Consider the following 24,454-nt stretch of genomic DNA (forward strand, 5'->3'; position numbering starts at 1 on the left):
TAGTGACAAAGGAACTTCTCAGTTTAATAATGAAATAAATAGGACAAAATTAAAAATAGTCAAAAATTTAATACATGTGCTATACTCATAAATTATGGAAATAAAACTATCACAAGATGTGACTAAGCTGTAGGTAAAGTAAAAGTGCTACAACATTGTATGAACCAAAAAACTTGGACTCTGCTTCTCCAAAGAGAGACAATACTGAGATAAGTTTATACAGTGGAGACCTCTTAAATACACAGCCCTGAACTTCTGTACAGTAATTTGTGATGCTGATAAATCAGCCTGTTCTTAAGTCACATATTCATTTCAAAGAGATTTTTATCAGAGGATTCAAATGAACAGAGATGCCTTTAGGCATTTGCCAAGTTCCAGATCTCCAATAAATTAAGCTTTCAAAATGTTTTTGTTTCATAGCAGAAATGGCCAAAACTTTCTTTGCTAAAAACAAAAGCATCCCAAATGAAGCAGACTGTGACAATGGGATCCAAGACATGTGCACTCAAAAGGAAAAGAAAAAACCTTAATATCACTGTCCTTTCAGAAACATTAAGAAATCCTTATACTTGTTAGTAAGGTATACTGTTATTACTTCAGATGGGGCATAAAGATTTTTATTTAGTCATCTGGCATCTGGGGAACTCATGCTCCTCTTTATTAGCAGTTAAGAGAATTACCAGCAGCAACCATATAGCAAGCTTCAAAAGGCTGGTTTAAGTGGAAATGTTCTTGTGTTATGAACAATTATTCCAGGTTTTTCATTTAAGTGGGCTACACTGTAAATTCTGAATTGCAACATAATATAGCCAGCTGTATCATAGAAGATTTTTTTTTTAAAGACAAACTTACAAAACACAATGATAGGTTAAATAAATAAAAAACATCAGTTAAAAAACAGACTTAATTTCTTCTTCTGTGCAATTACGTACCAATATGAAAAATATTACTTTGATCTCTGGACATTTCACGGTTCAGTCTCCTGGATTTCACTAAAAATAATACTGACAACAAAAATAAAGGAAAAAAATAATTGTTGACAAATCAGTGCTTTGGAGCTATTAAAAGCACAGATCAGATCTGTAGTTCCCTTGCAGCAGAACATGACCCAACACCTTAAAAATCAAACATTGGTAATAATGTTAATATATAAAATATTAGTTTAAAAACTATAGAATGACCTTCTCAGCAGAAATGGAGTGTATACACTGGGGTCTATGACATACAGCATATCTGAAGGCAAGTTCACAGAATGCTGAAAGGCTCACTGCACATTTTCTATGGCAAGGAAATACTGCAGCTTTAAAATAAGCTGCACAATACTCATCTCTATCTCTTTCACATGAAAGTGTGTAAAAAGCAAATCAGCAAATAAACTCTAAAATAGATTTATACCAAAATCCTCTTTTTTACATTGAGTTTACAGCTTCTATCCATTTGCCTGTACTATTTCTGGAGTTTCCTTCAAGAAAAGTCAAAGTTGCCTTTCTGGGCCATGAACGAGTTCACGATACAATGTACTGGCAAGACAGAACTTTTGCATACTAACGAGATTCACTCCTTGTTGCTTTTTGTTGTGTTTGTAAAGACAGTTTTTCCTGTGGGACAGGAGGTCAGATGTCGATTCCTTTGACCAGAGATGCCTCCAGGGTGATGTTGAACTCCTGCAAGGTCTGCAGCACCCGAATCAAAGAATTCACCAGCGTGTGATCCTTAATCAGGGCTATGTCCTCATACATCTGGGCTGTAATGGGGCAGTCTGCAAGCAGGGCGATCCAGTGGTGCAAAAGGTGGTCTCTGACAAGGGGCCAGTGGGCAGTTTGGGAATAAAAATAAAGCCAAGTTAATTTCACATCTGCACAGACATCATTTTTATTCTTTGCTTTTAAGCAGACCTACCGTGCTCTCCCCTTCTCTTTATGAGACAGGGAGTGGGGAGTAACTGCCCCGAGTGCAACATCTTTTTCATTTCATTAAAATATCAGTAACATCAACAATTATAAAGAAGTTTTTTTGTACCTGGCTCCAAGACACACCAGCATTTGAAACTTGCCATCCTTCCCAATGTTCCTGGGGGTGTTGTTGATAGCAGTGATAAAGCGACAGAAATTCCTGGCCCTCATCTGCCAGTTCTCTTCTGGGACCATCTCGTTCTGCTCAAGGGTCTCATAGTATGTTTGTGCTTTTTCTTAAAAGAATGGTGGGAGATAATGAAGTTTCATCAGTGCATTTAGGAGAGAGTTAAAACTAAAAGGCCTAGGATCAAAGCTCATCCATGAATTTCCCAAATCATTACATTTAGGCCCTGTTTGTTTCTCTTTGATTCAGTCCTGTGTTCACCCTGTATAAAACTGGGATTCCATTTCCTTCCCTCTGAACAATGCTAAAGAAGTTCACCTATCTGTTGAATTTGAGTGCAGTAAAATGATCGTGTAAGAGGAACGGCAATGTTAAAGTAGCTACTCAAAATATAGAAACATTATTAAAAATAATTCCTTTTTAAAAATGTGTTGGTGAACTCAATTGATTTGTTTAACTTTGTGTCAAGGGATCTAGACCATTGTGTGAAAAATGCATGCTTATAACCCCTTTATTACAATGTCCAGTACATACAACAGCACTAGATCCATCTGCTGTGCTCTGAAAGACAACTCAACCTCTTACAAGTGTGATTTCTTGCTTTCACTGTGCTCAATTAACAACAAGGTTACCCCATGTCAATTCACCACCCTATGTACCTCTGTTTGTTTTACACTGTAACTGTAAGGAAGTTGGTTTTACACTCTAACTGCCAGAAGGACAAAGCCCAGTTGCTGCATCAAGTACAGAGTCAGCTTTGGCAGAGGACAGAGACTCTCTCACAGCAGGATGAGCAGGTAGGAGCCCTCATGGCCACTCAGCTGCTGAGATGCCTCCAAGAAGTCTGCTCTTCACACCAGCTGAGACACAACAGCAGTGATAAGGAACACAGCTGGATGTGCTTCAAAGACACAAACAGGCTCTGGGATGTCATCCTCCTACTCACCTAGAAAGTCCCAAATGAAGACATTCTTGAAGAGTCTTGGTGATTTAAATCCGTGCTGGAACACTTGCTCCAGAGCTGAAACAAGTCCACTTTCTCCACACAGCAGCAGGGTCAGGCTGCCTCTCTGCCAGCACACACAGAAAGCACACACATTCATCACCTCACCTTGGGACTCTGGGACACAAGTGTCCCATTAAATTTTTAAATAAACAAATGCCTAAAGTTTAAGTCTGCTGTCAAACAGTGACCCTGAACAGGATGGCTCAGTTCTAACAAGTCCTGAGCATTCAAAAATGGATTGACTTCTCCAAGAATGAGGCTGAGGAAAGCTTTGTCAGGGCCTCATCATCATCATCAAACAAAGCCTCAAACAGGCCAAGATAATGAGCAGGTTTTACCTATAATAATCATCACTAAAGAAAATTATGAAAATATTTTCCTCTTTTTTTTAAGTAACAGATCACAGACCCAGTGTAGCATGTGCCTCTTATCAACAAAAACATTTAATGCTCAGTAAAAAACAAAGTCCTGCTTCAGCACATGATGGTAAATTCTATTCTGCAAAAGCAGTGCATGACCACTTGAGATTATTATCAATGTGATCACTGACTAGAATTACACTGGATATGAATCTGTCATACCATAATGAATTTAGAAGTCAGGTATCACAGGAATGTAAAAAAATCTTGACTGTCAAGATCCATCCATGCAGATCCAGCACTGCTCTACATCTCTCTGGCTCACAAGGGCTGGACAGGGGTATGGTACTTAGGTTTGTTTCAGAAAAATCACTGCTGTGTCAGCTGATCACATGTGTAATGCAAAAGAGTCTTGAAGAGCACTTCTGCTTCACTTCCTTGGGGGATGTGGGTGTTTTAGGGGTGCCCTTTGTTTCTTTCCCTTTTTTTAAAATGGCCCATGGGTTTTCATGTTTTAAGTAGCAAGGATAATGCAAAACAGATATTAAAAACCTACTTAGAACTCAATGCAGATGTAAAATGCCAGTTAATTCAGAACAAACTAAACAGTAGGCAGTGTTCTTGAGAGTGTATGGGTAGAATCCTTGGTAGGATTTGACTAACAGCACAATTTCCAATACCAGAATGTTAACATTCAATTTAACAAAATGCTCCAGTTAGCAGCAAAACACAGGTATTTGAGGCTGTACTATCTCAGTATCTCATTTTTGCTGCACTTCAGGAATTCTCAAGCACATGGCTGTTCATTCAGTTTGGTTACTTCTGCTATATATCCTCTCATGTTTACTAATCAGAGTTTTAGGACAGGAGTGCCATTACAGACAACAACCCCTCACCTCCTTCTCTGGCTTGTGGAAATGCTTGACAATACCATTCACAGCTTCACCAATAGCTTCTTGTATCTGACCAGTATTTAACTCTGCAAAACACAAAAATATATCCAGTTACAGCTTCAGAAATTGAACCTTGTGTGTGAGGGTTATGGCACAACACAAAGCACAGCAGAGGAGCACAAACCAATATAATTCATTCTGTTAAGGAAACAGTGCTGGGCTGTGGGTAATGGAAACCCAGCTCTACTTTTATTTATTGTTGAGGAGGTAGGAATGGAGATGGTTTGGTTTTATATTTAAGTTAACACAGTGGTGTTTCAAAACACCAACAGTGGAAAGGGTTTTTACACATTATGTGAATGGTCAGACCAGGACCCAAAGCTAAGAAAAGGAGCAGTGCTTTGTTTAGGACTGACAAATCTGGGCATCCTGGAAATAATTCCTGTGATAGTTTTGCTGCAAACCCAAGTATGGCTGGGAACAAAGGAACCACCTGATTTATCAGGAATAAGAGAACCACAGAACACTGACCTCAAGAGCAAACAAAGAGAAGTCTGTGAATAGAAACCACTAGCAAGATTCTTCACCCACAATGGACAGAGAAAGGGCAGCAAATTTCTACATTCCTCCATAGCATTCATTCCATAGGTGAAGGACAATACAAAAGACACCCCTGGACCAGGAGCACAGACACATGTGACACTTTTTCAGATTTCAAAAGTTAAGTAGACAGAACACGATGCCCAGGATTGTAATGTGGAAGTTAGCTGGAGTTCAAGCAGGACACTGGGCTGAGTTTCACAGGTCCTCCCCAAACTTCAGTTGTGTTTGCAAGCCCTCAGGTGATGATGTAGAAGAGGACAAGACAGGACAAGCCCCAGCACTCACTTGGCTTATTGTTTGGTGAGATAGTGACAAATCTCCTGATCATGCTTGGAGACTGCTGCAGGGGAGGGGTCCGGCACTGGCGCTCATCAGCCTCCGTGTGGGAAGTCAGCAGCTCTCCCACCAGGATTCTCTCTAAGCTGCCATCATCCATTCCCTTCCCAAGCCACCTTCCACAGGGAAACCTAACAACACCAGGGAGATACATGGATCAATCCAGATTCAATTCCATGCCAAAGACTTTCAGCTGCAGTTGCCTAAAGCCCAAATCCTGCTAGCATAGTTATCAGAAAGACTTCATTCACCCAGGACCAAGTAATAAAGTCTTGGCTTTGGCTTTTGCCAGCACAGGCAGCAAAAGTTTGTGCTGAGTGTTGCAGGAGATGATCCACCCACAAAGCAGATTTTACCTGAGTCCCACATGTAACAAGATTTGAGGAAAAATGGGTAAAAGGGGAAATCCTACTACATCCCATAAAAAAAAGGTGAAGAAATACACTGAATATACTACATATCAAGCCAGCTGTAAAAAACCCCACAGCCCAAACATATGCTTAAATGCCAGAACACCAGTACTTCTACTCAATTGGGGTATTAAATCAGACACACATGCTCATTTGCTCATTATCACTTTTTCTGAACCAATGTTGATGGCAGTTTAATCACCTTAATTGGAAAACTGAACAGCATCCAAAAAGAGAATCTTCCCTCTTCATTTAATTACAAATGAACTGGCATGGAGAGCTGAGTGGACTTATCCACCAATTTGACATCAACATGAGTCTGACAGTTTCTCTAAACAAAGGACAGGGCATCAAACTATGCTGTATCTAACACAAATAAATTGAATTCTCATTGTAAGTTTCATTCCTTTACTTTTCCCCATGTAAACACAGGTTTCTAACACTCATAAGGCCTTGTGTTCCAGCTTGTGTCCAAAGGTGTCTCTGTAACACCTGGAGTATCAAGACCTAATAGAAAATACCACCTATATTTGGTAAGCAGCAAGCTCTGACTTGCTGTTTCTTCCTTGGGCTCAAGGCAGATTATTTCTAAGCTGCACAACAGTCAACTCATCCTCTCCACCAACAGTCTGATATGAGTCATGAGCATCTGCAAACTGCAAACCCTGTTTAAATTCAGAAGAACCAGGATTTGTTTAATGCCAGAAGCCAAACAATCTTTCTGTGCCTTCGGGTCAAGGCAACTGTAGACACAGAGTCCCAGGAGATCAGACCTTTCTAATCAAACAAGCCCTGCTGTGCCAGCTCCCTGCAGGAATTCTACTTACCCCACATGAAATGTCAGGATGATACTTACTTGTAAGTATGCCCTGTTATTTCATTTCTGACCATAACATATTCCACAAGCCACTTGGCATACAGCCCTGAATTATCATGTCCTATTTGCACTGTGGTCAGTTTTCCCAGGTTCTGGCACTGCAAATTAAACAAAGAGTTTGTCAGAGGAAACTGAAAGAGAAAGAAGCATGTTGGGGGAATAAACTATTAGGGAACGTGCTCAGACAGAAACTCAGCAATGTGGTTCCTGTTTCTGACTGCATGGTTGGTTCTGGGCTTTTTAGTGGTAGGCTGCTTTACTTGGTTTTGTTTGCTTGTTTTGTTAAATACTGTTTTGGTCTGCACAGAGCACGTCAGCTGAACTAGATTTTTCAATTCAATTTTACCCAATGAACACAACATACATGGAAAAATCAGAGCAGAATCACTTCTTTGTTTTCCAACAGAAGAGGATATGACACCTCCCACAGTTGTAACATAAAGACAGCCTTGTCTATCCCTTGCACTAAGGAATTGTCAGTCATTTTGCTCTGCATGTTATTAAATATAGGTTAAATGTGCTATGCAAAGGCACAAACTATCTGTGACTAACCACAAAGATATTCCACATTCATTCCACAGGTGAAGAACAATACAAAAAACACCACTGGACCAGGAGCACAGACACATCTGCCACCCTTTCAGATTTCAAGGTGGTACAGCAAGGGAAGAATTTGAAACTGAACAAACAGAACACTCCAACCAGGTTTTGTATCAAGTAACACAAACCTCAAAAGTCATTTCTAATATATTCCTGGGAATCTGCAGGACTCCTGTTTCACCCAGTTCTCCCGAAATGCAGATCCAAGGATTGGCTGTGAACATTGAGCCACCGAGTTTCTTGCTGGGAACAATCAAGATATGGTAGGGTATCACTGCAAACACAAAAGAAAGAACACTTCAGAAATGAAGAAGAATCATTATGTAACCTCTTTAATCAAGAGAGGAGCAAAAGATAAGTCATAAAACAGCACTGCAGTACCATGAAATTAAAAGAACATCAGAGATCTCAGTTAATCATGCTGACACACACTAAGCACTGACTGACAATGGGGAAGTGTACACATACACAGCAGCCACTAAGAAGCAGAGCTGACAGCAGAACAGTGTCAAGTGAAGAAAGAAATTTGGATGGAATAATGCCTTCTTATGAGTGTAATCCCTTTTTATTTACCAACTTCACAACACGGCACAAAGACTTACTTATCCTCAGCTTAGTGACAAGGAAGTAAAGACATGATACTCCTGTACCCAGGAGTGCACAGTAGCTCAGGACACTGTACAACTCCCCCAGGTCCCACTCAGGCACTAACTGCAGCCTTTCTTCACAGGCATGGAGGGCAGCAGCATTCACTGCCATGGCTGAACAAATCCAGTGAAAACACAGCATAATGCTGCACATTTCTCTCTGCCATGTCACTCTTAGTTATGCTAACGTTAGGACTTATCAATCTCTCAAAAGAACAAGCAATTTTTTCCCTTCTAAATAGCACCACACACACATAGCTCAAGTGCTTTCTGGACCCCTGGTTGACCTGTGAGTAATTCCATGCAGTATCATCTGAGCTGCAGTCCCCCCTCTGACTCTCGAGGCATGTGCTCTTCTACCACCCAGCATCTGCCAAGCCCTCTGTTAGCCAACCTTTTATAATAAAACCCAATTCTCTGAATGGTCACTGTGTTTCTTGGCTTCCTGCCCTTCTTTCATAGTGCCTAAGCAGATTACAGTCAGGGCTTTTCAGATGAGGCATTTAATGCATTTCTCCCTCAGCATCTCCTCAGCTGTCAGTGCCCTCGAGAAAGCATTTGGTGGTTGGATTTTCTTAAAAGCCCAATGCTCACAGCATTTAAGAATGAATTAAAATGTTTCCCTTTTTATTTTCTGTGCTGATAGTCCTAAAGTAAGTGACAGTTTAACTGCATGCAGCAGACCAGATTTTCACATTATCCAGAACTTGCCTGCAAGATCAAAAGCTGTTTTGCTTGGATGTCTGTTTGCTTTGTCTTTCATACACACAAGTGTGAATCACAACACACCACCAAGGGTAGCCCTTTCACATATCCCACCCCCAATTTCATAAGCCTTGCTAAATTCTTTCCTTATTTTGCCTTCCCAGTGACGTCCTGTGGCAGCAGGCACACAGATCTTTGAGAACTCTGTAACACAGTTAAGTGTTATAGTTATCAACAATAGCTTAAAAGTTTCTCTAGGGTATCTTTTTAACAACTAGAAGAAAAAAAAATGCTGACAAGTTCTGATGCAACCCTCAACGGGCATTTCATTGTTACCCCAAACCCACAGACAGGCATGCAGCAAAGTAGCCTGAGCACAAAAAAGGAAAAAAGGAAAGGTTTGTTTTCTTTTAATTAAGAAAGCATTAATATTCTTGATAGTGAACACCCCATACTATTATTATTACTTATTATTTAGTATCATGCAATGAAGCCCACCACAAAAACTTCAGCTGAGAACTCACCCCCAACTAAAATTATTAGAGCTATGTACCTCACTAAGTTAGAAACAAAAGTGACAGGGACAGAAACTCCTGCCCACCAGAGAAGATCTTGGAAACAGCAATACAGCACACACAGCTGGATCCCAGGGGAAAAAAGCAGAACAATTTACATTAGGGCATGTTGCTCAGAGCTATTTAGAATTTTGGACAAGGACTCAACCAAATCTAGACATCAGAGCTGCAGGGAAAGCAAATACTTACAGATTGTTGTGAAAACATTGGTAAAGCAGAAGTAATCCACAGCATTGAATGACAGGAGATGATACAGGAATTGTTCCTTCTCATCATCGCAGCGGAGGAACGCGTAACGCTTGTAGAGTTTCCTGACAAAGCAAAACACATAATCTGTCACAGCAACAAGATGCTTCCAGTGAAATGTTTTCTACTGTGCACATTTATTAGGTACACTATGAATAATGGGCAAGCCATTACAAATGAGAAGTGATACAAGTGATACTGGGAGAGCCAAAAGTTTACAGCGTGCCGAGATACGCTGAGTCTCTGCAAGGCTGACATCTCCAAAGTGAATCAGTCCAGCTCTCATTATCTTCCACCTCTCAAATGTAACATTTGGTTTAAGGGTCTTCTCCCATCCAAAAACACCCCAAGATGGAAAAAGGAATTTTGCACTTTCTTGAAAAATATTCTGACTTCTTTAAACCATGTAAAATGACAGAACTGAAGTGAAGAGAGTTTTCCTAAGTTACTTCTGAGCAGAGGATGCCATGGGAGAGCTTTCCAGCACATGATGTATGACAGACTGTTCTCAAAGGACATAAGACAAAAACTGGGGCTATCTGCTTGTATTTAGCTATAGGTGATCATATACAACAACCTGCACATTGATCCAGGGAATAGTTCAGTGTTGATATACACAGCTCATGACATAACCAACATGATAGGCGTGCAAAGGTGGCAACCAAGAAATAATACAAGTGCTGGGCATAATCATAAAAGAAGAGCATGCCAAAATGTATCAAAATCCAACTGATGCTGCAAGAATATCTAAACTCTCCAGAATGCAGGAATTGGGTACTAGAAATGCTGACCCAGCTGTGGACAGGTTGTTCCTGCCAGGAGGGCATCCTGACAACTCCCCTCAATTTCAGGTATCAATTTACAAAAAAGTCAGCAAGTCACAAGACAGAAACTTGCAAAACAAATCAATGATTGTCAACAAACAGGCATGTTCTCAGTCACATAACAAACCTGACACTAGAGACTGACAGGAAATGTTCAATGAAAACAAAGAGACCGAGCCTTAAATTAACCTGACCTGCCTGCAGCCACAAGAGTGGCAAAGCCACAAAAGTCTCACAAAAGGTGGCCATGTCTGTGTTTCATTTGCACAATCTGAATCACATGTTTGACAGCCTGTCAGGGTATGGGCTGTCCTGTCTCTTCAAAGGGTAAGGTTTCTCTGTTTCCCTGGGCACACAAAGATCTCAGGACATGTGATTTTTCCCTGTTCCCTTGGCAGACTAGAAAAAACCAAACATGTAACATTTTCCTTGTATTTGTCAACAAATGTGAAGTAAAGAGAATGGGATAATTAAAACACCTAACAGCTGCTTCAAAAGGAACAACACATAATCTTGTTAACTGTAAAATGGCAGAAGTTGCACCATTACTTTTAGTACCTCACTGAACTCAGCACTGTTTCCTCTAAGAACAAGTGGGGCACACTTTCAAACCACTCTGCCTACAACAGCTCTCTAAGTAGGTGTGGTGGTTTGACAGGAAATGTGTTTTTTGGGATGCTGTGTTTTTGGCCAATGGATATTCAGACTTTAATATTGGCATTTAACCTGGCCATTGGGACATGGACACGCCTCTGAGAACACGGGGTTAAAAGCAGAGCTCTCCCCTGGGAGGGCCTCTTGGGTTTCCGGCGGGAAAGAGTTCGGGTCTCTGCCCCGGCCCAGCTGCTGGCTGGGCAGGGGGAGGGGAAAGCCATGAAACCAGGGAGAAGGTATCTTCATGGGGGCACTGGCATTGTGCCAGTGTTAAACCATGACAGTAGGAGATGTAAATATGCAGCACAAAGCACACAGGATTACAGAGAATTGATGTCATCCTGTACAAGTTGCTCCTTTGTTTGTCATTTTCATTTTAAACATACTTTTGCTGCAGTCTCCCTCTGTTCCAGAGAATCAGAATCTGCCTGACAGATGAAGAGAACACTGGCCAGTGTTAAGAGGTTTTTTCCTTCTCTTTTGTGGGGGTCCATGGAGTGTAGTGGTGTGTGGAAAGTCCTCTCACAGCACATGCTCTGCATGGGACAAGCACTGCTAAATTTAACCTGATCCGAACTGTTGACTTCACTGGAGAGGCTTAATCTTAATTTGGACATACAGGCAGATTTATTAGCTGTCCTCTCTCCATCCTTCAGCTTTTCCTTATTCACTAAGGCCACAGCTTCATCAGAAAGTCCCACACAATACAAGACAAGGCAAATCTCAAATTATTAGCTGTTGGGGTTCAGGGGGATTGGAGAAGAAACTCCTTGGAAGATGGGGAGTGGAAAGAGAGGAAAGGAAGAGCAGACAGCATAGCTTAAGCTGTGTCCAGACAGAAGTCTTCAATTAAAGTTCATGACAATTACTATGGCTTTAATTTCCACACAGTAAACACTGTGTGTGATTATTATGAAAGCAAATCACCTTATGTTGCTGAGCAGGCTATAAATGTAAAAACACATGTCAAGAACCCCAGCACTGAACCCTAATTCCCAAGCAGCTCACACACTTGGAAGGCCAGTTTGTTCCACGCCTTCTGCACACTGCTAAGCAGATGCAAAAATAGGAATACCTGGATTTTTGAACCCAAACAATTACATAGAATTTTTTTTTAAAGCTTTGCCCAAGATAACCCATCTTACTTTGTGAGTTCATGATCTGAAAGCAACTGTTTCAGATGCCTGGAGAGCAGCTTCTTTTCCATAGAGAGGCGAACCCAGGCTCTGGCCTTGCCAACATCTGTTTTGATCTCACTTATGTTCTGGATATGCCTGGAATAAAACAAAAAGACATGCTTGGTACTGTCAAAGCATGACAGCTCTTTTGAACCAAGCTCAGCTGAAGTTTTCCAAAGAACACAAAATATCAGGTAAATTACAGGAAAAAGAAACATAATCACCTTAATATTCAGCACAATAAAAAAACCCCTGCAATCTAGCTCAAAGAGAAAAAGAGCCTGAAAAGGAAATATCTGCAATGCAGTGCCCTATTTACAAAATTCTAAACCAGGCCCATTGTCTCACATGATTTAGGACTCATTCTGGACCTTATCACTGCAATATTTATGGCTGAATGCTTTGGAAAATTAAACACTGTCTTTGCATGCTCAGTAGAAGCTTTTCTTGCACACAAGACACAAATGGTATATTTTAAAAAGGCAGGCAAATCCTCAATTCACTCTTCTCTACTAAAAAAAATGGATGCTGTAAGGAAAAAGAAGGAAAAGACAATTCCTGTCAAGGTTGTTTCAGAAGTTCTGCATATTGCTTTTTCAGTGTACTGAAAAGAAGGCATTGGGCTGAAGTTGTAGTTTTATTCACACTACAATACTGAATGTTAGATAAACCCATTCTTTAGATCAAACCAGTTCTTTAAACTGCATTCTTCCCTGAGAAGCAAAAGTGGTCTCAGAACTCTGCAACCAACTCAGCAATGACTGGGGAAACACAAGCACTACACCCACACCTCTGTGGAAATAAACCAATACACAAAATGTTAAAAATATGAAAACCTTGTCATGGTATTTCCCTAAGTTAATAGCTCAGACAATATAAAAGCTCCTCAGTATGGAACCTGTTTCTGTAAAGGTCAATGAAAACACTGAACTATTTACTTTAAAACAGCTCAACAAGTTCCTTCCCCACAGCCCCTCCTGCTGCATGAAACACAGGATGGTGCACAGCAGACACAGAAACAAGTGTGCAGATCTCAGGGGGTTTCTGGGTTGTGTAACAGCTCAAACTCACCTCATATCCTGGATGAGAGAGATTCTGAGAGGTGACATAGCTGGACTTGTATCAGACTTTCGTCTTTCTGAATCAAGAAGTATTCCTAGATTGAGAAGAAAACAATTTCTTGTTAGCAGAAATCCATCTAAAGATTCTAAAATCAATATTAAGAAGGTGAATTAACCCCAATTTACGCTCTTGTACTGCTGGTGACTGTGAAGGTACTGGGCTGTATTTCCACTCCAAATTACAAGAAAATCTAATAATGCTACACAGATGGTTCTACAGATCAGCACACACTGAGCACCAGCCCATTACTGAGTGCAGGTTCAGCTGGGATTGCTATGACATTAAATGGCTTAAGACATATAGTAATCAAGTATTATTTTCTAAAGATTGCCCTGCTTTCTTGCTGTGCAGTGACCTTGAGTGGCACTACTGACACCAGAGAAAAGTGTTAAATATGCTGTACTCAGTACACCACACATTCTGTGCTACTGAGCTATTACTTTGCACACTCCTGTAGCACCACCACTTTTTAAATATCACGTTTTGGGGTTTTCAAGCAATATTATTACTCTTAACTTTCAAATTACACTCCAGAATGAAGTTCTATGTTGAATACAGTCCCTGCCCTCAAACTCAAGTTAGAAAGCAAGGAACTGATTGTGACTTATTCTGATACACAAAACCACTATGAACTAAGGGACATTGAGGAGACCATAAAATTTCCAAATCTATAGTTCTGATTGCTTACAGGATCTTGTGCACGTTACTAATGCTCAAATCTTTGCTTACAGCAGCTTTAAATAAAAAATAAAAGGCTCCCACTGCCTCCTCCAAACCTATTGCTCTCTCCAAATTTATATCCTATGCCCACACCTGACACAAGAAGTAATGTTTTACAAATTACATTAACAATCCTAGAAACATATTATTAGTGGATCTTATGCACAATATTGCTTCTACTACAACAGTTCAACCAACAAAAAATAAAAATGTTTCTTCAGTTGAAGTTTTTAACAGTAAGCCTCCTGTTCAGTTGTTTTTCAAGCCATAATGTAGAACTTCAGGGTGTAGAGCACAATTCTTTGTGCTTACACTGTTTTCCACCCTGACCCATAAGATCATTTGCTCTGCAGCCATGCAGGGCCTGTGTGTCTCATGGAGGATGATGTACCAGAGCAACCCATTTCAAAGCCTATCTCTGAAGCATCAGCTGCTTCTGGGTTCCTGACTACCATGGTAGTCAGATCCCAGACCCAAACAAGTGGGCATAATACAAACCAGTTTATTTTCCATAAAACATACTGAGACAACATACCAGCCCATATTAAACCTGTAGTAGCCATAATATTTGATTCAGTTACATGGAGTGAAGGGTATTTCCAGAGGAAAAAACTGCTTGGTGTAAATCTGCAGGCAGCTCTTACTCACAACTTTTAATCATCTTCTTCCAGCAGATGCCTATCTTACCTGAGGTGCTGAAGCTGCCTGATGTGGTTCTTCTTTGTCTGTTTTCTAAGTAATGTAACAGATGAGACCACAAAGCAGACTTTCCCTAAAATGAAAAAATATTAAACAAATCACTACCAGCTGAATTAAAAAAAAAAACAAAGTCTGAAACATGATTGAAAGTATCAGCCATGACAAAAACTTGCTTTAAAGATGTTTCTCCCTATAAACTCAATGGTGAAAACCAAAAATAAGACAAAAGTGGGAGGAGCCTGGGAGCTGTGAAGAGGCTGAGAAGGAAAAGCAAGAGTCAGACTCCTGGGATCTAATGATTCTGGTAACAGGAAGAAGTCAATGGAACTTCTTCCCTCCTAGTTCATTACCATGACAAGAGAACATTCAAAGGCTTGTAAAACGCTGTAGAGTCTTAAATCTGAGGCTGTGACCTGTCCTGTGGGTCTCTCTCTCTGCCTCTCCAGAGTAAATGACAAGGGACACAGAGCCAGCCTGAGCAAGACTCACCCAGGCCAAGTCCTGCTCCCCTCGGGGTCATTCAGGGCTAAGGATAAATGCTGCCCATTTTTACAACCTCAAAAGATTCCCTTCAATTTCATCAGGCAAAGCACCTGCATAATCACAAACACAGTAAGATATCCCAACATAGAAGCAGGACAGTGAAAGCTTATCAGTAAAAATACCCCAGTTCTACACATTGTAAAACCAACTTAAAAGTCAGAATTTGGGATGTAATATTTAGGCCAAGATAAATCCATCATATGATGTTAAAAGGAGCACCTTGCTCATTATGTTGCTTTCTTAAACCCCTGGTGGCTTAAAGCAGAGAGTGAGAAAATCACTGGGCAACTATAAAGATTCTTGGATTCATCATAAAATATTTCACATAATAAACCATAAGCTTGCAAACCTGCAGAAAGGCAGCAGTAAGCAAACAGAAGCTCTCCAGCACATCAATTGGAATTACTGACAGATAATTAGTATTACTTATCTTCCTAAAGTACTGTATTAACCTGAAATCCCAGGGAAGATTTAGCAATTCTGCATTTCAGAAAAGCTGTCATATTATGAGGCCATATTTTTATTTACAGCTTTGTGCAGAAAGAAGCCATGACTGTAAAGCAATAGTTGTCCAATTCCACACTATCAATTTCATCAAAAATTATCTAAGTGCCTTCCCAGAAGTGCAGTAATGACAGATCATCTTTAATTTTTTCTTTTTTTAACTATATTTAAAAATCTCTAACCATTTCCATCCTATAGCTCCCTGCAGTTGACATAATGAACTATTGACCATGAGGGATTATTCCAGAAGTGGCACGCCTCCAGAAGAATAAATCCTAGACTGTCTGTAACATCTGTGATGACAAATCTATACAAAAATATGCATCCAGTGGTGAGGATATTAAAAAAATCCATTCTGTCTTGTGTGTACCTGACAGATCCAATATGGAAAGCCAAAACTTCAAGTCTTATTATAAACAGATAAAAAAGAGCATGAAAATATCACCCAGCAAAGAGTTACATCCAGAACTGTCTTTTCTCCCAATAAACACACACATGCACACACAATCTAGTGTTCAGCAACCAGCTGCCAAGGCAAGGAGAACTGCAACAGATCACAGAAAGCAGCAACAAAGGGTCCTGCAGCAAAGTGATGCCAACAACCATGATGGATGTGAGGACTCATGCAGTGCCTGCCCGCTCCTCCAGCACCGTGGACCTCTCCTTTAACTTCACCAAATAGCAATGATGAGGCAAGCTGGATCTATAGGGGAAGGAAGACAGCCTAAGGAAAGTAGTGGGATAGAGAATGGGCAAGGGAATAACCAAGGCCTTCTCAAAGTCCAGACTGCTTCGGCCATTAGATCCTGCATCACAACCACCCTGCATCGCTCGGGACAACGGAAGGCATGGATTCCCTTGGCACGTGGAAAAATCAGTAGGAAGCTAATGTAGGACTACTGGGGTTCATCAGCAGGGAAGAGGGAGAAGCAGGGATGGGTGGAAGGAAAGCCATCCTCATTACTATGGTCAGTTGAGAAAGAAGAGTCTTCCTTGGCTCATTATTGAACAATAAAATCAAATCAATGTATGAAACAGCAGGCTTTTGCATATTTCATAAAGGCCAGAGCACACAGACAACTGGTGGTGCTTTTTTTACTTTTGATTTTTTTTGAACTGTGGATCATACTGTGAGATACACTGCACTTCCTCCATCAGGCCTCTATTCTATTCCACCACTCTATCTATTCCAGCATTCAGCACTGCTTGCCAACATCTGCAATCAATCCAAAGCATTAACCTTATGAAGGGTTGGCCGTCTGCTGCTCTGAAAGGCCCAAACCTGGGTTGAAGCAGAGTAAACTGATGCTCTGTCTTCTAAGATGAAAGCAGTACAGCTTCTATCCTAAGTGATATACAAGAGGGAAGGGAGAGAATCACATGATAAATCTTCACATAGAAAACTGTTGGATAGTTTGAAGGAGAGCAGAGTTAAACACTGGTGTTTGGCTGCTGGGAACAGAGATACTGGATTACAGTTGTCTGGATTATGAACATATATTCTTAAAAAAAAAAAAAAAAGAAATTATAATCTTCTCCACCCTTGCTACTCCTTTGTACAAGGGAGAAGTAAAGTTGGTAAAGGGCCTCCAAACTCCATCTTGTCCCACAAGTGACTCCAAACAGAACAGCAAAACAATTATTAATTTCACACAAAACCCCACCACCTCTAGCAAGTGATCTTGTAATCATAATTTAAGTACCCCTACAGCCCCCAGGAAGTACTAGAATAGCAAGACTGTTACTTTGAAGTACTAAATTATCCTTCAGGAAAACAATTCCCCCATCCCACTGAGAGCACCTTTAGGATAGGCTGCCTTGTAGCCTATGCAACTTCATTAACAAAAACATTAAGAACACAGCAATAGTTGGAGTCTTTTTTACCATCCTATTAAAGAAAACTACCAAAACCCACCAAACCAAATGAAAACCCCAGGTTAAATGGGGAGTCCTCTAAGAAGTCATCTGTGGAACACGTCTGCAAGTGCACTTACACATATCCCACAACATGGAGACACACAGGGGGTAGGAACTGACATAAAAAAGACTGCAGGACACACAAGTCTTTTAACACATCTACAAACACACTAAAGGTGTTCTCTGAAAGCAGAGAGAGGAACAGCATACCACAGCTTCAGGCAAGTGTGCTCTGCAATGTACAGGAATATTTATTCCTCACCTGTTTGACTTGCAGACCGTGACTCCATATTCTCTCCAAGAGGTCACACAGACTGGCTATCAGGGTGTTCTCTTCCACTCCTGTGATATTCACTTCACCATGACCAAGCTCCACAGCTTCTCGACCCATCTTCTCAACCAACATCCTCTTAGTCTCAAAAGGGACAAGGTAAAAGAGAGGTAAATCTCTCCCAGGAACTTCCAAGATCACTTACACTTTTAAAATGACCAATAAGGAAGCACATGATAAAGTTTTGGCAGAATAACTGGCTGTATATATGTATTTCTGGCACTAGTGCAGACCTGCTCTTCTTTTATCCCTGGTTTTCAAGCCAGGACAGCAGCAGTGCTCATCTTGTGTTTTTCTAAAAAAAAGGGTTTGCAAATGGGCACATCATTCTCCACAGAGTGACCCCAACAAAGGGAACAGCAGGTCACACATTAACAAGCTGGATTCTCAGCAGCAAGGCCACAAAACAGATCATGGGTACTTTGGTGACTACTGGATGCACTCCCCAAGAGCAGCACACTTTGTCCCCCTCCTCCCAGGGGAGGTGAATGCACCCAAGTGTTTCCAAGTAGCACAGGTATTTCGTTCCTGGGAGATGCTGCTCTGCCAGAAGGGCATTTGGATTAAACCAAACCCATTCTGGAGTGCACCTCTTGAGCTTCCCCATGAGCCACATTCTCCTAAACTGTGCACAATTTCATACGGCCCACCAAAACTTTCACCAGCTTCTCAAGTACAGTCATCCAGTCACAATACATATATTCATCATACAGCCAACTGGAGGAAAAAATGGTGAGGGAAGCAGTTCCACTCGTCTCTTACACGTTTTCATCTTTGTTCCTATTCTGGACTCACTTTTAAATGAGGAATACTCCCTTAAGCACCTCTGCACAGTCTTGCTGGAAATTAAGAAGTCCAAGTTAGTCCCTGGCTGCTTCTGCCCCTCATTCCCTCTGGCAATTTCTCACTCTCACAGAGCCAAGTCCACCTTCAAAAACTTTCACCATCTCTTGCGCCTCTATTAAGGGATGGGGATTATTTGGGCAGTTCCATAAAGTGAAATCAGAAGTAGATGCACATACTAAATAGAGTTTTATGAAAAGTTCTATATAATTACTGTAGTACCTCCACTAACTTTAAGCAAGAATGTGTCTATTTCATAATTATTTTCTTTGCTGTATTTTTATAAACATTAACATTTGCTTCAGATTAATATGTTGTCAAATATGTACTGGTGAAGCATGTCTACAAATCAATGCCAAATTTCTTTGTTAAGTGCTTAAAAGCATACACCTCAGAAATACAGTTATGAGAAAAGCTGCTGTATTTTCCCCACAAGCCTCTCTTTTGGACTATTCACTCCTGTTGAAATTGTACTGTCTCATTAGTTATAACTGAAATGTGCTATAATAGACTTGGGCAGCAGGATGGTAAAGACCCTTCAGAATATTCAATCTCTATCATAAATCTACTTGATAAAGTCTCTGCTCCTTGCAGAATTTCTGAATACATTATCTCTTCATTAATTTCTCACCACCATGCAAAAATCCTTACAGGGATAAAGCAGAAACAGATGGCAGAAAAGTGGGGGGGTTCAAACGTGCTGGATACAAAATGGTCCAGAAAGGATGGATATGAGGTGCAGAAGAGCAGGATTATTCTCTGTATTACCTTATTTCTGCATTCCTTCAACAAGCCTTCTACAAACTTCCAGTTTGTTTGTGCAATTACTGAAGGAGAGAGGTTGGAGAGCTTGGGCTGCCGGATGGTGCTGCCCAGGTTCCTGGCTTCCTGGATGTATTTCTGCATTGGGAGAGAAAATGGACACAGACCAAAGTGCAAGTGAGACTACTTGGCTAAGAGAAAAAGGTAAATTTATTTTTATAACCCACACCTCTGGAGTGAGGAGGAAAGTATCTCCTCTTTCAGAAAAGGCCCATTTTTTATCCAGCATTATTAAGGGCTGAGACACTTAAAACTGCTATTTCACCAGAGGTCAAATCCCCATTTATATTGGCTACACAGTATTAGAACACACATTGCTGAATTACAAAACACAATACAAACTGTCAAGGATATTCAAGATGCATAGAGATTCAACTACTCCCTGCACCACTGTCAACATTTTATCTGTTTCATTTAAATGAAAATTTGCAAAAACTACCTAGACCAAGAGTATTAAAGTGGCAGACTGGTCTACACAAGGACTGCAAGAAAACTTTGCTCTTTCAGGAAGCAGCTGCAAAATGCAAATGATAACAACATCTCTCAGCTGTGAACCAGCTGCATTTTTGAGGAAAATCATTTCCTGAACCCACTCTACTCAAAAGTGCTCTTCTGCTCCTATTACTGCCATCAAGGAGTTGCTTTTGTTTTCACCCCAGAGACAAGAGTGATATGACAAATATTTTGGACATCTATGACAACCTTTTGGATCACAGGTTGGTTGGGGCACAGCTAAATGAGAATTAGTGACAAAGTCCTGTACAGGCACTGAAGGAATACTCAGGATTAGTACATATGTCAAATTAAAAGGAAACCTCTCTAGCTTATATTGAAATAATGATCAACTGAAATGTGTTTGACAAATCTATTCACTGACAACAAAGAGGGAAAACCCCATTTTCTCCACTGGCCTTGCACTAAAGAGCTATGATGTACACATTAAATTATGCATCTTTATCCAGAACTATGATTACAGTCATATTGTGCATTGGACATACCAGATAATGCTCTGACACAGATTTTATAGAGGGCATGAAGGGCCAATCATGCTGGTCCCAGTCTAAACATAACTGCAACTGAAGCTCTGACATGGAAAAGTCCAGGTGCTGGCAGGATAAGTTGGTAGCAAAAAGCCAAGCAGATGTAAAGTGAAAGTGGTAAGACATATGAAGTAATAAAAGCAAGCATGCAAAACAGAAAAGGAAAAGAGTGAAGACAAAATACAATGCAGAACTCCCAAGCATTCAACATAAACATAAATTCGTAAGTAATGAATCTGAAAGGAAAAAAGAAAAGATGGTGTTAAATCAGTGGATTGGTGTAAACTCTGCCCTCCACTGGGCACAAATGTTTGCAAGTAAAAAGTCTCCATTGCACAGATCTTTGTTGGCTGCCACAAAGCTTCAATCAGTTTAAAACTCCCAAAGCTGCAGTTTGACACCTCCTGCTCAGCCTGAGCCCCAGTGTTCATCTCAGAAGAGCTCCCTCCCCACTCTCAAATTTACTGTGCAAGTCTGAGGGTCACCCAGAGAAGGGGCCCATGTTCAAGCACCATTATATCATCCAAGAGGTACAGCACAAACCCCTAAAACAGCAGCACCATTACCACTGGCACTCGGTACCCCCAGCTGAGCATGCATTTCAAAGTATTCCTCAGATACTTTTTGCCTTTTGCAACAGAGTAACTCCCATAGGAAATGAACTTGTGAGGAATCAGTTAAAAACAAAACAAACAAAACACCCCAGAGACCAGAGGTAGATTTTTGCCTTTGTAATTAGCTCAGAAGTTTACATGCTTTAACAATTGTGTTGTTTAGCACAGTAATGAGGTTAGAAATCAACTACTATTCATTTCTGGTACATCTAATAAAAAGCACTTTAGAGTTAGCTGAGCATATGGAACATGTCAAAGCCAGAAACTACTCGTAGAGGTTTTTTATTATGCAGACATTTTTCTGTTACATGGTTATGGATGACAGAGATGACACTATAATTCAACAAAATTTTAACAAACCAGTAAGTAAATTCCGGAACTGAGTACACTAGGAAGACAATTAAATCCATCACTACCATAAAAGGATGAACTGAACAAACACACTTGAATTTCAAAACACTATCCTAACAGACACAAGACTACTAAAATTCAAAACTAAGCTTTTCTAAGGATATTTACCAAGGCAAGAGAATATTGTTTTCAATGAACAACACACAAACAAAAGCAAAACTCTGGCGTTAGTAAACCAAAAAAAAACCCCTCTAATATTTTGAGCCAGTCTATTCTTGGAATTACCCATAAATCAACACCTGGTATAACAGTTTGCAGTCTGTACCATATGAATCAGAAACTGTACTGTAATTAGTTCACTTCACCCAGATCTTTCAAAACCACTTCACCACAAAGAAAAACTGTGTCAGCTGTAGGAGCAGTGGTGAGAGATGTTCATCAGTTCAGAAGGTGGGTAAATCAGCATCAGACTGCGCTGTGCAAAAACAGGCAGCCACAAACGTGACAGTCTGGGTGGGCTTCACACTCTCACCTTAGCAATGAGGTTGTCTCTCACTCTGTCACCTTAATACTTTTATTATGGTTTACAGAAGACACTTAGGCCAAAAGGCAATGCTCCTGATTTTAGGATGAAATTCATCCCTCTCTAGAGGTGGTTATCTTTCCTCCATCAAATACACAAAAGAAACATGGGGTCACTAAGTTATTCAGAGATGGGAAATAGATGGAGAAAACTATTCATTACCCTCTTCCCTCTCATCCCCTTTAAAAGACAAAAAAACCACAGCAGAACAACTTGAAATCCTGTGATTATATATTCAGAGAACTCTCCTATATGTGGGATGAAATAATTTTGTCCTGAGAAGGGGCAAAAATGACATAACTTATAATAAGAAAATTAAGTATTTTTGGTCTGTTACTTCATTTGTATTAAATACACTTAAGGGAGAGCAGACAAGAGCTGCAAGTAACTGTCTAGACATTTCATAAAGGTTGCAGAGCATTTCTCAGGCCATTAGGAAAGAAAAAAAAAAATCACATCTCTAGAGCTGAGCAATTTTCACCTCTCTCTGGTCATTGTCCAGCCGCAGGTGCTCCGTGTGCTGCTTCTGCCTGTCCTTGCGTCTCCACTGAGCAGGAGCATTCCTCTTTGTCCACCTACACGTGGGGAATAACATCAGCCAAGTGTCAGGAGGCAGGGCAAGGGCAGAGGCAATCAGAGGTTTCCACTTTACTCTATGCATTCTACACATTGTGAACATGCTGACATCAGTTACATCAGCCAAAGCGCAGCTGCAAACACACACAAAGAGTCTCTGGAATATTGGGCAACCAAAATGGCTTAGAATATTCAATCACATACATTTGCTCAGTATTTTTCCTTTTTTTGGTCACAATTCCAAGGACAATTTAAGCATAGCCCCTCCCCCTTCAAGGTCTTTATAAGAAAATATCCTAAAATATTTGCTAGTTCCTACATTAGATCAAATAAGGGGATCTGCTTTTATATTGACAATAATTGCAAGTAACTCCAAGTACACAAAAGATCATCTCAAACATAAGAGAGCTTTCTTCAGTAAATTTGCTTCAAGAAGTCCATATTTAAAAAACAAAAACAACCAAAAAAAAGAGAAACCAGACATAGCAAAAACCCCACCCCACATCATCTGATCTGTTCCCACTTGAAAAAAACAACCCTAAAACAGACTTTGCTTTCTAAGATCTCTGCTTTAGTGCTGTTCTATAGATCTTGCCAAGATTCAGCACCTGTTGCCTTAGCTTACTCACTTGTTGCTTGCTGGGCCAGTGGATAAAACATCAGACTGAAGCTTAGGAAAAAATCCAAGCTCATATTTCCCTTGTCCAATTTTCATGTCCAGCAAGTGTGGGTGAACTGCAGTGTGATCTATTTTTGCCAGCCTTAATTCAATAGATTTCTCTGAAATAGTAAGAAGGTTAAATTTGTTAAGGTGTTTTAATCAGACATGTATCTACAATCACATATCTTCAATTAAAAGCAGATGTCAAATTAAAGAAAGAGGTGGAAGTTGCTTACTGATTTCAACAGGGACATTAGTACAAGAGTGTTTCTGACATCAAAGAATGCCACCAAAAGGAGAAAAATGTTTATCTTCTTAAGCTCAGACATCTTTCATGCAGGAAAAAGCACAAAGCATGCAGGAAAACATCTGAGTTCTACTTTACATGAATTTCATTTCACATCTCAACATCACAGAAAATGTTTAGTCCCCCGTTTAAGCTCTACATCTCTGCTATTTTGGTCTGGTTTTTTTTGAGGTTTCAAAGCATGAATCATTACTTAATCTAATGTCTCCAACAACCAGCACTGACCAGTTGCACTAATTGTCAAGCAAGTGCCTCATGGCCCTTACCAGCCTCATCGATGGTTGTGCATTTCTGATACATAGATGTGCGCAGAGTCGGTGTCCTGACGTTCAGCAGCCTGATTTTATCCACCCTGGAATCAAAAACTCTCAAAACAGGGTCTTTGTCATCTTCATCATGGCACATAATCTTATTGTCAATGAAGGATGCAAACATTTGGGTCTCCAGGAATCTCGAGAGGAAAGGCAAGTAAGGTTCAGGCTGGTCGGACAAGAAAGAAGCCTAAGAGACAGGAAGAGATAAGAGTGTTTGGGAGTCTGCAAAGGGAGACACATCCACCAGAAGCACCAATTTTTCTGATCAAGGATGTATGAGAGTGCTTTGGTGCCACTTAAAGCCTGGGTTTATTGTACACATCTATTCTATCCCCAAAACAGGCAGTCTGTATGAAATTGTCAGCATCAGGACAATCACCTACTGTATAGCACAATAATTGGTACACTGTTATTTTAGCATTTCCTTCATCTCCTAAAAATTTCAACAGGATCCCAGCAGACCACACCATCAGTACTGCAGGTGTGCATATTTGGTACTTCTGGCTGGGCTCACA

The 24,454-nt window shown here is 40.4% G+C and overlaps 1 protein-coding gene across 4 annotated transcripts in view; it reads right to left on the bottom strand.

Moving 5' to 3' along the window:
• Window positions 1-24,454, bottom strand: part of DENND5A (DENN domain containing 5A) — a 62,877-nt gene continuing 38,423 nt past the window's right edge. For 2 of the 4 annotated variants that reach the window (XM_071427948.1, XM_071427947.1), the window contains 17 exons: window positions 23,892-24,126; window positions 23,287-23,437; window positions 22,563-22,656; window positions 19,440-19,571; window positions 17,760-17,912; window positions 16,821-16,925; window positions 14,522-14,606; window positions 13,064-13,148; window positions 11,960-12,088; window positions 9,280-9,401; window positions 7,292-7,437; window positions 6,543-6,661; window positions 5,226-5,407; window positions 4,341-4,423; window positions 3,026-3,149; window positions 2,020-2,188; window positions 1-1,797 (listed from right to left, as the gene is read on the bottom strand). In XM_071427948.1, the coding sequence (XP_071284049.1) occupies window positions 1,614-1,797; window positions 2,020-2,188; window positions 3,026-3,149; window positions 4,341-4,423; window positions 5,226-5,407; window positions 6,543-6,661; window positions 7,292-7,437; window positions 9,280-9,401; window positions 11,960-12,088; window positions 13,064-13,148; window positions 14,522-14,606; window positions 16,821-16,925; window positions 17,760-17,912; window positions 19,440-19,571; window positions 22,563-22,656; window positions 23,287-23,437; window positions 23,892-24,126 (2,298 nt within the window). In that variant the 3' untranslated portion in view covers window positions 1-1,613. The remainder of the gene's footprint in view (window positions 1,798-2,019; window positions 2,189-3,025; window positions 3,150-4,340; window positions 4,424-5,225; window positions 5,408-6,542; window positions 6,662-7,291; window positions 7,438-9,279; window positions 9,402-11,959; window positions 12,089-13,063; window positions 13,149-14,521; window positions 14,607-16,820; window positions 16,926-17,759; window positions 17,913-19,439; window positions 19,572-22,562; window positions 22,657-23,286; window positions 23,438-23,891; window positions 24,127-24,454) is intronic. The other 2 variants (XM_071427950.1, XM_071427949.1) reach the window with 1 other exon arrangement.

The sequence above is a fragment of the Agelaius tricolor genome, unplaced genomic scaffold (genome assembly GCF_023055355.1).
Source record: "Agelaius tricolor isolate 1412-34295 unplaced genomic scaffold, bAgeTri1.0.p SCAF_5, whole genome shotgun sequence".
In the NCBI taxonomy this organism is placed as follows: Eukaryota; Metazoa; Chordata; class Aves; order Passeriformes; family Icteridae; genus Agelaius; species Agelaius tricolor.